Source organism: Adelges cooleyi, unplaced genomic scaffold (assembly GCF_023614345.1).
Source record: "Adelges cooleyi isolate 19-005CV unplaced genomic scaffold, UGA_ACOO_1.1 ACOO_flye_CR_arks_rails_tigmint_CR_PRNA_8, whole genome shotgun sequence".
Classification (NCBI taxonomy): Eukaryota; Metazoa; Arthropoda; class Insecta; order Hemiptera; family Adelgidae; genus Adelges; species Adelges cooleyi.
In genome coordinates, this window is record NW_026096513.1 from 1663014 (window position 1) to 1676806 (window position 13793).

Consider the following 13793-nt stretch of genomic DNA (forward strand, 5'->3'; position numbering starts at 1 on the left):
ATGGTCAGGAGAGAGCGGAGTTACCTACCTTATCTTCTAAGGCCGTGATGTATTATACTATGTAATAAATTATAAAGTATGATATTCAAATTGCAAAACTGAAAACATGATATGCCGCGTATGTTATGATTTATGATGTAAATTCCTTATCAAAAACTGTTATCATTTGACCGTTATCAACTGATAACAAACAATAACAATAATAATATATTATGGTGATAAGATAATGTGTCGAACCGCCTAATGTGATGTGTCACTTATTTTACTTGAAAGCGGTTGACGACTCCATTCGTATTTTATTTTATACCGGACGTGTTCTATTCTGTTGTGTACATAATCGTTATTTATTTTTGGTGCTCGTCTCCCCCTCATCTTAGCAGAGCAGATCATTCGTTGTCAGTCATTCCAGAAATAAACACACACGGATTACCTGCAGCACAGCGGACACGCACACACGTTCCCGTCGTCTAACTCTATGTTTCAAACTGTTGTTGTCTCCATCCATATTAGTATCTGCTCGAATAGGATGTAATTTTAATTTCAACAAAGAAGTGATTGTAAAAAAAAAAATAATAAAAAATATATTTATAAACAACAAGAGCAAGACAAACTATGTCTGATAACTGCTATACAAATAATGCAAGAAGTAAGTAGCTAACTGATCTATATTTTATTGTTTGTAACTTCATTTGTATTATATATAAATTTCAATTTTTTACATTTATTTTTGAATTGTTCCTATAGAATGAATCAAAGGAACTGGTCGAATTTCATTATGAAACGACCGAAACGATGAGAAACATTCTGAAAAAACAACTGTTATCAGCTGATTTATTCCAACAGACATTCTTGTCCACCATACTTTCTGCTTTAGACAACTCAACATTAAATAATGACTGTAAGTTTTGAAATAGAATTTGTTTAGTCAGTAATATTTATTATTGGTATTAATTATTTGTCCATAGGTGTTACTAACACGTGGCTTGACACTCTACTGGACTTCATCGAGTTCTTACCTACAGACTGTTTACAAAAAGAGGTACATATTTTGTAAAATAAAATACTTCAACTTTTTAGGTAACATTTTTTTTTGCTTTAGATTCTACCATTTGCTATTGAGCGGAGTGAACTCTCTAAGCCTGAGGCATTGCGTTTGATAAGCTGCAGGATATTTGGTTCTCTTGCCACAAAATTAAATAGTTTTATGTGAGATTATTAAAATAATAGTACAATTTTGGCATTTGTAAATATTAATGAAATTTTCCTTTTATTTCTAGTGTAAAACGTGAAATATGGCCGTGTATCTTGTCACTCTGCCAAGACGAAAGCGTCCTGGTAAGGAAAACCGTATGTCAAGAGTTGAGTAAAGTCGGTGCAATTCTTAAAGAGAACACAAACGATTCAAACGATTGTATCTTGTTGCCGGCTATAGTGGATTTGGCCAATAATGCCGATTGTGGAGTTAAAGTAGCTTTGCTTGATGTCATTGTTGATATTATACCGTGTTTCCCTAATGAAACAATAGTTTCCGTTATTTTGCCTTTGGTAAAGAAACTGTTTGATACTGACTTAAAAAGTGCTAACTTGTTGACTATAACAGTTTCCAAGAATATCGGAGTTATCTGTAAAGCTTTAAAAGGTTAGTAGTAAAATAATGTTGTTTAAAAATAATATTAGCATTAACTTTGTTGATTATGTTACAATGTTTCTTTTATTATGATTTTTATAAGACTATTTAGAATTAGAAGATGTCACTTGGTTCATTAATAAATATGTGGAACTATTAGATGTCGAAACCGTGCCATGCCTATGCCCTAACGTGAGTATTGATGTATCACTTGTTATTATTTTTTATTTTGTTGATTATTTAAATTAATCAAGTTCTAAAATATTTTCAACAACAATAAAATACCAATAAGTTACAAAATTGAACCCTTTATTATCTTTAGTAAAAAATTATTATCTTATCGTTAATTAATTGTCTAATTATATATTTAGAAAAACAAAGAAATCACTATATGTTATTCAGAATTTTTATTTTATTTAATTGTACAATAATTGTTCATTTTGTTTTCATAGGATAACTCTTCTATCAGTGAAATATCTTACGCGAATTGGTCTATTCGTACATTTTGTGCTGCCAGTTTACCAGACATAGTTTTATTTACATCTTCAGACAAGAGCAGCACAACGTTGTTGATTTATTTAATTAATCACTTGGTCGATCTGGTTTCTGATGAATATGTAGAAGTACGAATAGCCTTAGCAAGTGTTATAAAAGAGGTAAAATTGATTTTTTAAGTAGCTACAACTCGGTCGGTAAACTGTATTACATTCGTATGTATGAGTTTTAATATTACCTACTATTATTGAAATTATTAGGTGTTGATATCACTGAATGACAAGGTTGTACTGATTTCTACAGTTTTGATGAAATTGTTAACTGAAAGAGACACGCGTGTTTTAAAAATAATGATACCGAATTTAAGTTTTATAATAATGAAAATGGTAATATTTTTCACATTATTGTAGTTTTTATTTTTTATTTAAAAATGAATACATTGTGTTTGATATTTTCTCCCCTCAGAAATATCAAGAACAAGTTTTAAAGTCGTTAATGCAGTTAGAAGAATATCTGTGCTCGCAATACAACTGGAGATTATACGCAGAATTTTTGCATCAGATAATGGTATTGCCGGCGTGTTATTCGTCCGATTTAGTATATATCGTTGGAAAAGTGATGATCGATAGATTCAACACTGTTGTAAGTATTTGACACATTAAAGTTGCACAATAAATATTGTTAGGGTGTTTTACTTTAACATTTATTAGCAGAGTTTTATTTACTTGTAATGAGTACACGTATTTGTAAATTCACATTTTGTCTGAAAAAATTTAAATAATACTCTTAAAAAAAAAAAAACTACTATTCTAATCTAATCCTAATCACTTATATTATTAACATTTTCTAGTACAAAATAAAAAATTGAAAATAAGATGAAAAGTTTATCACTTAAGTTAAATACAAAATTAAGTTAACATTTTATAGAAACTTAATATTTAATTATAAAATATTGGATAGTCTTAGTTAAAATAATAAAAAAAAAAAAAATTATTATTATTGTTCTAATTAACCTTAATTCTGTTGTTAGCCACATTTGTATTTATGATCGTGTATATAATATTGTGTTTTATATTTCAGAGGCAAAAACCAATTAAAGAAGCCGTATGTACATTATTGTTGACAATTTTACGTTACAATCTTGATGCAGACCAAAGAACATTAATACGGGAAAATCTTATTGACCGTAAATATTACATTTAAAAAAATGTTATTGTTAGCTCATACTGTTTTTTTTTTTTTAAGGGAATTAATGGTATTTTTTTTAATGTTTTCATAGATTTAAATTTGTTATATAAATGTCACCAATTTTTTTTGCTTTTTAAACTTGTATAATAAACATAACGAAAAAACATTAATTATTAATGTTTATTTATAAATATTATTATTATTAATTTTAGGTTTTTTTAGTATTTTAATTTTTTATTTTGTTTTAGGCACTGTGAACAACTCAAATTTTTACAAACGAGTTTTTTATGTATTTGTATGTCAAGAAGCCATGAATATTTTTTCCGCTGCATACTTTAAGAAACATTTTTTAATGCCGTTGCTGTCATTAGCTGGTAATGACAATTTTAAAATTTATAATGTGTAACATAAAAACTAATAATTTATTGTTAATACTAGATTAATTTTTTGTAAAGCCCATTAAGTTAAATCTCTGTTCTGGATTTGAACGATACTCCCCCATGCTTTTAATTAAATATAAATTTCTTTACAATTGGATTCTGTTACAAATATTTTTTTCCCCAAATCACAATGTGCCTTCAAATTGTCAAGAAAATGGTTCTTCGTAAGAATTACTGGCAATACTATGAATGTATGAAAGTCAAAAACATTTAAGAATTTAGATTACAGGCTACAACAGCTTTAATAAGTTCTATGTTTAAATTTGGGTTCATTCCTATGAGGATATAATTTATATCAAAATATTTAATTTTCATTTTGTAATCAGAAATTTCATCGACTATTGATGTTTTCATATAAGTAGATTAATTCCGAGTGTAATAATTTTATACTGCTACTCGCCAATTGCCATGCACGATTTATACAGATAAAATATAATTTTAGAAAACTATTAAAATAATTAAAAAATAGTAACTTGAATGACAATGACCCATAAAAAAAAATCATTATTGCTGAATATTTTGGATTGGCCTGGGCTCACCCAGCTCTGGATATGCGCCTGTTTTTAATGTATATTTGCTATTGTTATTCTATAAAACAAACACTTCTTAAGAAAGCTCATTTGTTAATTAATTAATATACTGATTTATTTACTTTAAAGGTTACTTAAATGACATTTTTTTTTCAGATGATAAAACAAAAAACATAAGATACGGCTTATGTACGATTATGCCCAGACTAGTGAACATTCTTTCTACAACAGCGACTGAAAAAATATTATTGAATCGTTTAAATGGCATAATAAACCAACTAATGACAGACGAGGATCGCACAATTCGAGGACAACTACAAAACTTAGAATATTGCCGTGTCACTGTCACTCTTCTAATTCGAGTAATTTTTTGTTTTTTTATTTTAAATTTAAAAAATACATAATGTGTATATTTTTTCTTTTATTGTAGGGTAAAAATAGTAAACCAGAATCAGAATGTACATACACTGATGGAGACATGTTAAAATTTAGAGAAGAGTCTCGTCTGTTACTTATGAAGTCATGTGAGCGCATCAATTTAGAAAATGGTGGAATATTTTTGAGAAGTCTCATTGAAGAAAAAATGTCTCATAATGAACCAGAAAAAAGTGAGCAAAATAATTTGAATGTGATTGTTTATAACAACTGACAAATATATTATTTTATAAGGTCCACGAACATCATCGAACGAAAATGAAAAAATAGGTTTGGCTGACAAAAAAGCTTTGTAAGTATTCTTTTATTGTTAGCTGGTTTTTAGTTTAATAGGATAATAATTACATTTTAATATAATTTCAATTTTTTGCTTCGTACAATACTTAAATGTCTAAAAATAATTTCACACAGTTCACTTAATACTTTTTAAAACTAATAAAACCAAACTTGAGCCTGTAATATGTATAACAAATGGTACTTGGTTTATAATAAATTAAATACTATAATATAAGGTATAATTTTTTTTTATTTAAAAAGTATTTAATCAAAAACTTATAACTATAAATAATAGTAAAATAGTAAAAAAAACAAAATGTAATATATTTGTAAAATATGTATTTTACAAAAAAATTATTGAAGATGTTCAATGTAATAAATTATTTAAAATAATTATTTGTTTAAACATTTATGTTGTAAAATTATTTGTTTTTTTTTTTTTAAATTGCCCATATCACATTTTTAAGTTAATAGTTAAAATTGTTACTATATCACTTTATTTGTCATTTTTATTCTTTTTAGCTTCATTACTAACTAATATTTTTAAAAACTAGAGATTTTTCTAGCAATATACATTTATTTAATTTTATGGAGCTTCAAAAAATATGCTTTTAAACCTCGAAAAACACCACTTCTTTAATAGCAAGAATTTGACGAAATGTTTATTTAAAAAGATGTCCTGGGTTAGGTTAGGATACACTATGATTTCTGATCAACCGATATGCCACCAGGAACTCAGTGTTGTGATTTGATCATAATAGTAGTTTTAACGGACACAAATAAAAATGCATCATTGTAAAACAGTACCACAAAAATAAAAGTATTTTAATTGTGATATTCATTCTTTTTTTTTTCTTTCTATATAGCATGTTAGAATCGGAGTTTATTAAAGACACTGGTGTTTCCATTAACAAAATGATTGAACATTCATCGTCCAAGATACCTACTCCTGTACAGCAACCGATAATTGGAGAACAATCACGCGGCAAAATACACAAGGAAAAATCATCGTTTTTGCCCATGAAAAAAGCTAGAGCGTTACCTATGTCTTTTAATTTTCAAAGAAAACCGAACATCTGTAATCAACAACAACAGGTGGTCACTCGAGTGACAAATGTCGTCAAAAGAAATGGCAACAAGGGTGGTAACCGTAGCAAACGGTTAAGCGTACCAGCCATGTCAAATACCAATGCAGAACTAACGAAAGACGCTAACGGTAACCTTGTGAAATACTCAAATAAAAGACCACAGTCGTGCTATGTGGATGGAGATCATCCTGTCGTCGGAGCGGATAAAAAACCAGAAAAGTCATTGTCCGACGAAACGTTAGACAAGACATTCAGAAAACAACCTTTGAGTCGTCTTCCAATTAGGTAAACTTTGTTACCTTGATTATTTTTGTTAGTATAAATAATTTATTTACATTATTTGTACAATTATTCCAGAAAATCACAAGGTAAATGAATGTCGGTTTTCCACTGTGTTAGAATCCGAAATTATTGATCTTGCGCCAAATTGAAAATTCTGAGCTGTGATAAATTATCAGTATACGATTATATAACTATATTTTTATTTGGTTTTTTTAACATGGAAATATTTTTATATAATATTTGTATCTTTTTTTAATATTTTATAACAAAACTCAGGTACAATTATTTTTTTTTAATTATAATTTATTACCTTGACAGTATTTAAAGAATAAATAGAATTGAAACTATTTACCGCAAATTTTTTTTTAGATTATATAGGGGATAGTAGATGGAATATAGCTGTTTAATTTTAATTATTTTACTTTATTATCCACAAACTTCTTGTGTACTTTTAAATTACTAATTCATGTGTTTTACTAAACACATTTTATTTATTTTGATTTATATAATAAACCATTCTGTTGTCAAAAAAAAAATACAACAACATTTTTATCCACTTATTATAAAAGATAACCATATATTTATGTCAACCTGTTACCATTGTTAAATCTAAAAAAAAATTGTCAAGGTAAAATGTATCTACCAAAGATTATATTGCGTCCATAGCATTTATTATTTACTCTTACCTATTTTAGTGTTATATAGTTAATTTTTATTTAACTGTAATTTGTTGTAATTATTTTCTAGATTGTTATATTTAGAAACAAATGTTTATGTTTAGTTATAATTTGTACACATACATGTCCCAAGACATGAATTGTGTAAAATGTTACAAAGATTTTAGTCAGTATTATGTTAATTTTCTCAGAAGACATGTTGGTATTTTTTTTTCAATTATTATGTTGAATTAAATTTTTTTACTAAGCATTCAGAGTAATAAATTTTTAATTGTATGAGTATAATTATTTTTATTAATCACATATCACTCCTTAAAATACAGTTTTGACTTAATTAAATTTTTTAACTATTCATAGAAACGTGTACAACGAACACGAGAGACTTGCTAAATAGGACCGTATCTGGTCCGAAAAGCTTACCTCACAGACTAGTCAGAAGACGTTTCCGTGATCAACAAACTATAACCTAAGTTCCGTATGCAGTTTGAGTGTTAAACCAAACTATACTAGGATCCATAATATGATTTATATATTATTTGACTGCACTTTTTAAATTTTACTTACTATCCCATTATTTCACTCATTTTCCTCTAATACCTTACGTTGTTCAAAAACTCAACATTCCAAATCTCGCTAAAATGTATTTCTTATGTCTATTTGCTGTTGTTGCTGATGTTTTTTTTTTATAAGTTTCACTTCCGTCAAGTTACTGGTTTTTTTCTTCCATCGATTTTGCAAGTTAATATTTCCTCTTTGTTTTATTATTTTTAATTATTGCTTCTATATGTATCCGATGACTTTCCACCCCTTTATTTGACTGCCGTTTGGTAAATTGTTCTTTATTTTTCGAAAATACCTCATTACATTTCCTATACTTTAATCCCAACCACCTTACACCAAATATTTTATTACTCGGACAACATAATTCGCACGTTAGTTCACCATCAATAAATTTAATTTTACTTTTTCACTAATTCTTTCACATAAACTACTTTCATTTATTTGTTATGAGTAATAGTGGACTTGGTACCTATGTCTCGACTGTTCATAGAAACGCGTATGATGAATGTGCGAGATGTGCTATATAGACCAGCAAATACATCTGGTACATATGCGGTCCGAAAAGCTTACCCACAGATAAGTCGTATGCCCGTTGTATGAACGTCTGATGATATTATACCTAAGTTAATTTATCTACTTAAGTATAGACACCTCCATTATACATACCATTGAGTTTTATCACAATAATTAGAAACATCATCATACATGGAGATACCATGTTGAAAAAATCCGAGCCAAATACTCTACCTCGTAGGTGGTTTGGAAATGAGTATACCTAAATAAAAAATTATGTTATTCTAACGTCAAATAATATACATCTATGTTTATTTACTCATTGACATTTTTTTTAATATTAACTTGACAATGAATATAGTGATCATAGATCTTAATTCAAGAAATTCTAACCAAAAATATTTTTACGAAATAAATTATTTTATAATTTTAATGACAGTAGTTAATGATTTACAATAAAAATGTAAGCAATTAAAAACATTTCAAATCGTTTTGGTAAATATTTTAACTAAACATGGACGTATGATTATACTTTAAAAATATATTAAAAGACTTTAAAAAAACATAGTTATAATAATTGATTTAACATAATTATTATAATATAAAACTGAATTAAATATTTAATTTCGGCTTTCGTTATAAACAAAAACCACAAGATAATAAACTGCTGTTTCATGTATGTATATACAAAACACAGTAGTTAAGACTTCAAATGTAAATCGTAAAAATAAACTATTATGCAATTATTCTTTGGCAATATCATCAATAAATTATTTTATTATCGAAAATTAATTTATGTGTGTACGCATAAATTAATCAAGCTACATGCAATGTGCATATACATTGCACATTGAATGATAGAATAGACAACGGTCTTTGGTACACGATTGATTTAGCATAATTAATTTTCAATTCAATAATTAATTTTCTTTCAGCCCAACGATTTTGAATATTTAAACATAATATTGTATCACTTGTCTGTGCGTGCTCTGCCTCTACATTTTACATGTTCACATAGAAATCTCCCCCGGATCATCAGCTATCCCCTCTTACCCGACTGTCTGTGATAAATCTCTAAAATGTAATATTCGATAAATCCGTCTGTGTACTGTACGAGTAAATAATATTTATTATATTACACTGTTTACACAACGGCGATAATGACGTGGTTGGTTTTTTCGCGTTCGTTCGAAAGACCGAAATAATAATAGCGTAAAACATCTTCTATAGGATATATAATAGCAATATCATAAAATATTATTTTGCACGGCGGAATGCCAGCCGAAATGAAAAATAACACACGGAACTGATGGACTGGTGCCAAATTGGCGGGTGACATGCAAAACGAGCTGAACGCCGGATTCCTCCCATCTGTAACGCGCCGATAACGGCAAGATGAGCGCGTTTACCGCGGTGAATAATGGTGTTCGTTCTCTTTTATTTTCCACAGCGTCTTCTTATCCCCGTCTGGTGTACATGTAGGTATACATAAATATTAAACATATATATACGTATAGTAATAGTAATAGTATATATAATAATATAGCGTACAGGTATGACGCGGCGGTGGCACAAGCGGACGATGCGCGATGATGATAGGAATAATAAGATCACGCCCCAACGGATATACACGACGGAGATTCGGTTGCAACGCCAGTTATGTCAACCAAACCGACGCTTGGTGTTTATAATATATAAATTTAAAAAAATACTACGCGACAATATAGAGACTATACTTTAGAAACGACCGTTTTCGGATTTCGAAGCTTGCACGTGCAAGTGAAATAGACGAACGAGTAGAAAAAGATGTTCAAAATAATATAATAAGCGACGTGGCACTCGCTGCCGGGTAAAAATATCCAGACTGCAAAATTATCGTCCTGAAGATCTGGTTGGATGATAATTTAACAGCTGAGCAGAAAAGGGATAATATCTCTCAACGCCCAACTTTCGGAAAGTCAAGAAAAAATGTTTATTTTTTTATATAATTTACGTAGGAGTTGTATGATTCTTGCTACAATTATTTATAAATGAAGTTGCAATGAAATATTATGCTTTCACAATATGGGTCTATCTTTCATCTACAAAGTGGCTGTCTCAGTATATTTTTCATATTTTTGAAATTTAAACTTTTTTCCACTCGGCTGTCATTGTAGGATAAAACAAATTAGACCAAACAACAAGTATTGGTCATAATCGTTTTTGACAATTGTCCACTAATAATTATAATCACCTGAAAAAATGAAAAAATGCCATTACAATATGTTTAAATGTTTACACTTAAATTGCCAACCAGAAAATTTCTGATTGATATATATTATAACAGCTGACGAACCTGAGGTATCGTACCGTAAAAATTATTAATTTAAAAAATATACTTATTTATCTCAATTAGTATATAATTATATACTAGTATACTACTATCTCACATGCTCGTATATGCCCTCTCCTCTGTGTTTTATGTTTCCTAGCTCTAAGGCGAATAAACAAGAAAAAACCAAAACTATACATTCATTTCAGCGTTGAAGCAAATGTCAAATTTCAACCCTAAAATATTATGACTTTAGTTGCTCATGTAAGATCAAATTTTATCTATAAAGATAAACATAAAAAAGTCCGTTTGTTTTAGAAGTTCATTAATTTTACACGCGGAAAATTTTTTTATGTCAATATTGAATCAGCTCATACAGTCGCATAAACGTAGGTACATGCAGTGGTGTATAAACCGTGGGTGCAGGGTGCATTCTATTTTAGAGCGTTTTTTATGGAATACAATACACGTTAACATGTAATATAAGGCTCAAAAAAAATGTCTTGCTCCTGGGCGCTTTAGTCTCTAGTTACGCTTTTGGGTACATAGCTGTTACGTTGTATCGACCACTCATGTAGTGTAGTACTATCATGATAACACAATTATTATTATTGAACTTACGCAATAATCCTGAAATAATTATTACTTTAGTACAAGTTATCCGGAAAAAAAATAGATTTCATTATTCATCCAGTCACGGTATAATATGGTAATCGTCTTAATGCATATGTCATAAAGGTACCCAAACAGTACATACTTATTAATCTTGTGCAATACCGTGTTACGATCAAAATGTATAATTGCAGTTTCTACTGCGCACGGCGACTTATGCATTTTGCAAAATTAAATTGTTTACACCTTGGGCCTACCGTGCAGTACCTATAGAGTATATAAATACTGAACACAAGTTACTGCTTTAATTTTATCTCGTGCGTTTGATCCCTCGATAGCTGTTCATACTCTGCTGCTGTCTGTGTATAATATACACTCACACATATCAATTACACTTGAATTAAAGGGGTGCGGAAAACCTTCGTCATTAATGACGAGACACTTTTTTATTTTCAATACTCCGTGTGAACAAAAAAACACAAAACCCATAAGCGCACACACTTGAAAATTATGTTTACTAAAATACACATTGTATAAAAACCGCATACTGTGGTCTGTGAGAATTTATATTCTGGTGTATTACATGTAGTTATTTCAAGTTTTAGCGAACTTTTATAAACCAAATTTTAATGTACAACAAGTCAGAACTCACAGAGCTGGCGGTGTTGTACCCATATAGGCGAAACTGTGTCTCTATTTCAGGGCTGTAAGCATTTTGGTATGGCTGAGTCAGTTCTACCTGTACTTGGTGTTTCTGTTATTTGAAACACAAAACGATTCCTTTTAAAAATATTTACTAACGGGGCAAAAAACTAAAAATTTTATTTGGAATAATTGTTTTTTTCTGGATGCTGATTAATGTACATCCGTTACAAATGAACACTAAACACTTTGAAGGGGATACAAGACTAGAAATGGAAATGTTGTTATTTATTTATAAACTTCATATTTTTTACTCAATTAAATGTTATCTACAATTTATATTAATTAAAATTGTATTTATGTAATCGTGGGCGTTATTTAGCTACATTATAAAATACATTTGGTTGTTGTTAGCAATAGTTACTATACTATTACGTAGGGTTTTATGCAGTATGAACTATTAATAATAGTTGCACGATACACTGCAGTCCGTAGCCTATGTAGTTAAGTATATGTTATAATATGCAAAACTCCATAAAACTATTATTCTTTTAGCATCGACTTTGTTAAGCTTATATTTATTTCAGTATAATATTAAATGTAGCGATATGGTGCATAATCTAGTAAGTTTTCATTGGCGTATACTCAGGGACACACCTATGAATAATATAAACTCATCGATTACGGGTTGGTATGACAATTATTGAGCGTTGCGGTCGGTCAGTAACTATCCTTTTAAAATATGTATGCACGCTATGCTTTAAGTAACGTCGAACCGCATGGTAGGATTATACACAAACAGACTATCGACCCAAGAGCGAATTGGGAAATACATTTTCCATATTTTATACCTAGTATGTTATACTAGATAGGTATCATCAAATGGCTGTCCTAATAAGTAGGTACTTCTAAAATCGCCTATACCTTTGTTTAAGAAGTATAAATTGAAATATTCAATATTTTCGCCGGTAATACAAAAAACAAGTGTTAACAGTTTTAAAAAAGTTTAATTTTGTTTCGTCCTTCTCTGCTGGAGCCTGGACACTTCGAATTTTGATTTTCCAAATTTAGAAATAGAAAAATAACCGTTTACCGCAAATAATAATATGATCGGTTTATCGCAGCCGGCGGTCGATTTTGTATTAAATCATATGTATCGTCTGGTTAATCCGGTGACTTATGTGCGTCGGTTTTATTGTACTTTCAACTAACCGTTGAAACGGGGGTGTAAACCGATTCTCTTTGCACTAATAAAAGCCCATATACCTAACCCCTCTTGCGTTCCCGAATCGTTGCTGTGAGTTTTTTTTTTTAATTGACACGTCGCCAAAATGGGTATAACGCCGTGGCGATTATTTCAATTATAATCTGGACCGAGGGTTTGATGTAATATCAGTGCGTTAACATTGTGTGTGTGTTTTTCCTGGCATTTTTTATTGTATGTACATACACATATATATGTCTGGTAATGGCCTGTGCGTTTACTCCGGAACCGTGCAATCGTTTTATTGGATTTTGCCGATAAAACCGCTAGTATGTGCAGGGAACAGATGGTTTTTTTTGGGCGATAATGTGAGAAATTCGTCTCGGCCTTTGCCGTCGCCACCGCGAACACGAGCCAGAACTAAAAGGTTTTTGTCCACATAGGAAACCGCGTTATGTACGGATTCTTTTTTTTATTGAAAAAAAACGACACGTACTTGCGCTTTGTGTGATTACCGAGATGGATCACGAGTCCCCTGTCCGGTTTATCATTTCCGTACAGCACGTTTTCTATAATAATAATAATATTATTATATCCAACCGTAATTGGAACAGCTGCGGTGAGTCGAATCCTAATATGTATTATACATAATATAACATTAGACGTGTGCTTTGAGGACGTATATCACAGAGCACAATAGCAAGAGTGTAATATTCTGTTTTTTTTTGATAAAAAAACAAAAGGTATTTGTGGTTTAGTCTCTATCGTTTGCGACAAAAGCCGAATTTTTATTTATTAAGACCTAAGGGGGGCACCCGGTTTTCTAAGCTTAAAATTAGATAAATTTAGAAAATGTTAACAGCCAAAATACAAAACCAATCTTACTGACATTCTTAATAAATATTTATCGAA

At 29.8% G+C, this 13793-nt stretch overlaps 1 protein-coding gene across 1 annotated transcript; it reads left to right on the forward strand.

Annotated features, from left to right (window-relative positions):
• Nucleotides 1-240: 240 nt before the first annotated feature.
• On the forward strand, nt 241-7062 carry LOC126845634 (serine/threonine-protein phosphatase 4 regulatory subunit 4-like). The gene is made up of 16 exons (XM_050584415.1): nt 241-646; nt 745-898; nt 966-1039; nt 1100-1206; nt 1278-1639; nt 1731-1819; nt 2080-2283; nt 2383-2508; nt 2588-2764; nt 3203-3308; nt 3559-3684; nt 4437-4642; nt 4711-4888; nt 4950-5007; nt 5858-6364; nt 6437-7062. The coding sequence occupies exons 1-16, from the start codon at nt 638-640 to the stop codon at nt 6453-6455; spliced, it is 2502 nt and encodes an 833-aa protein (XP_050440372.1). The 5' UTR covers nt 241-637; the 3' UTR covers nt 6456-7062.
• The last annotated feature ends 6731 nt before the right edge of the window (nt 7063-13793 follow it).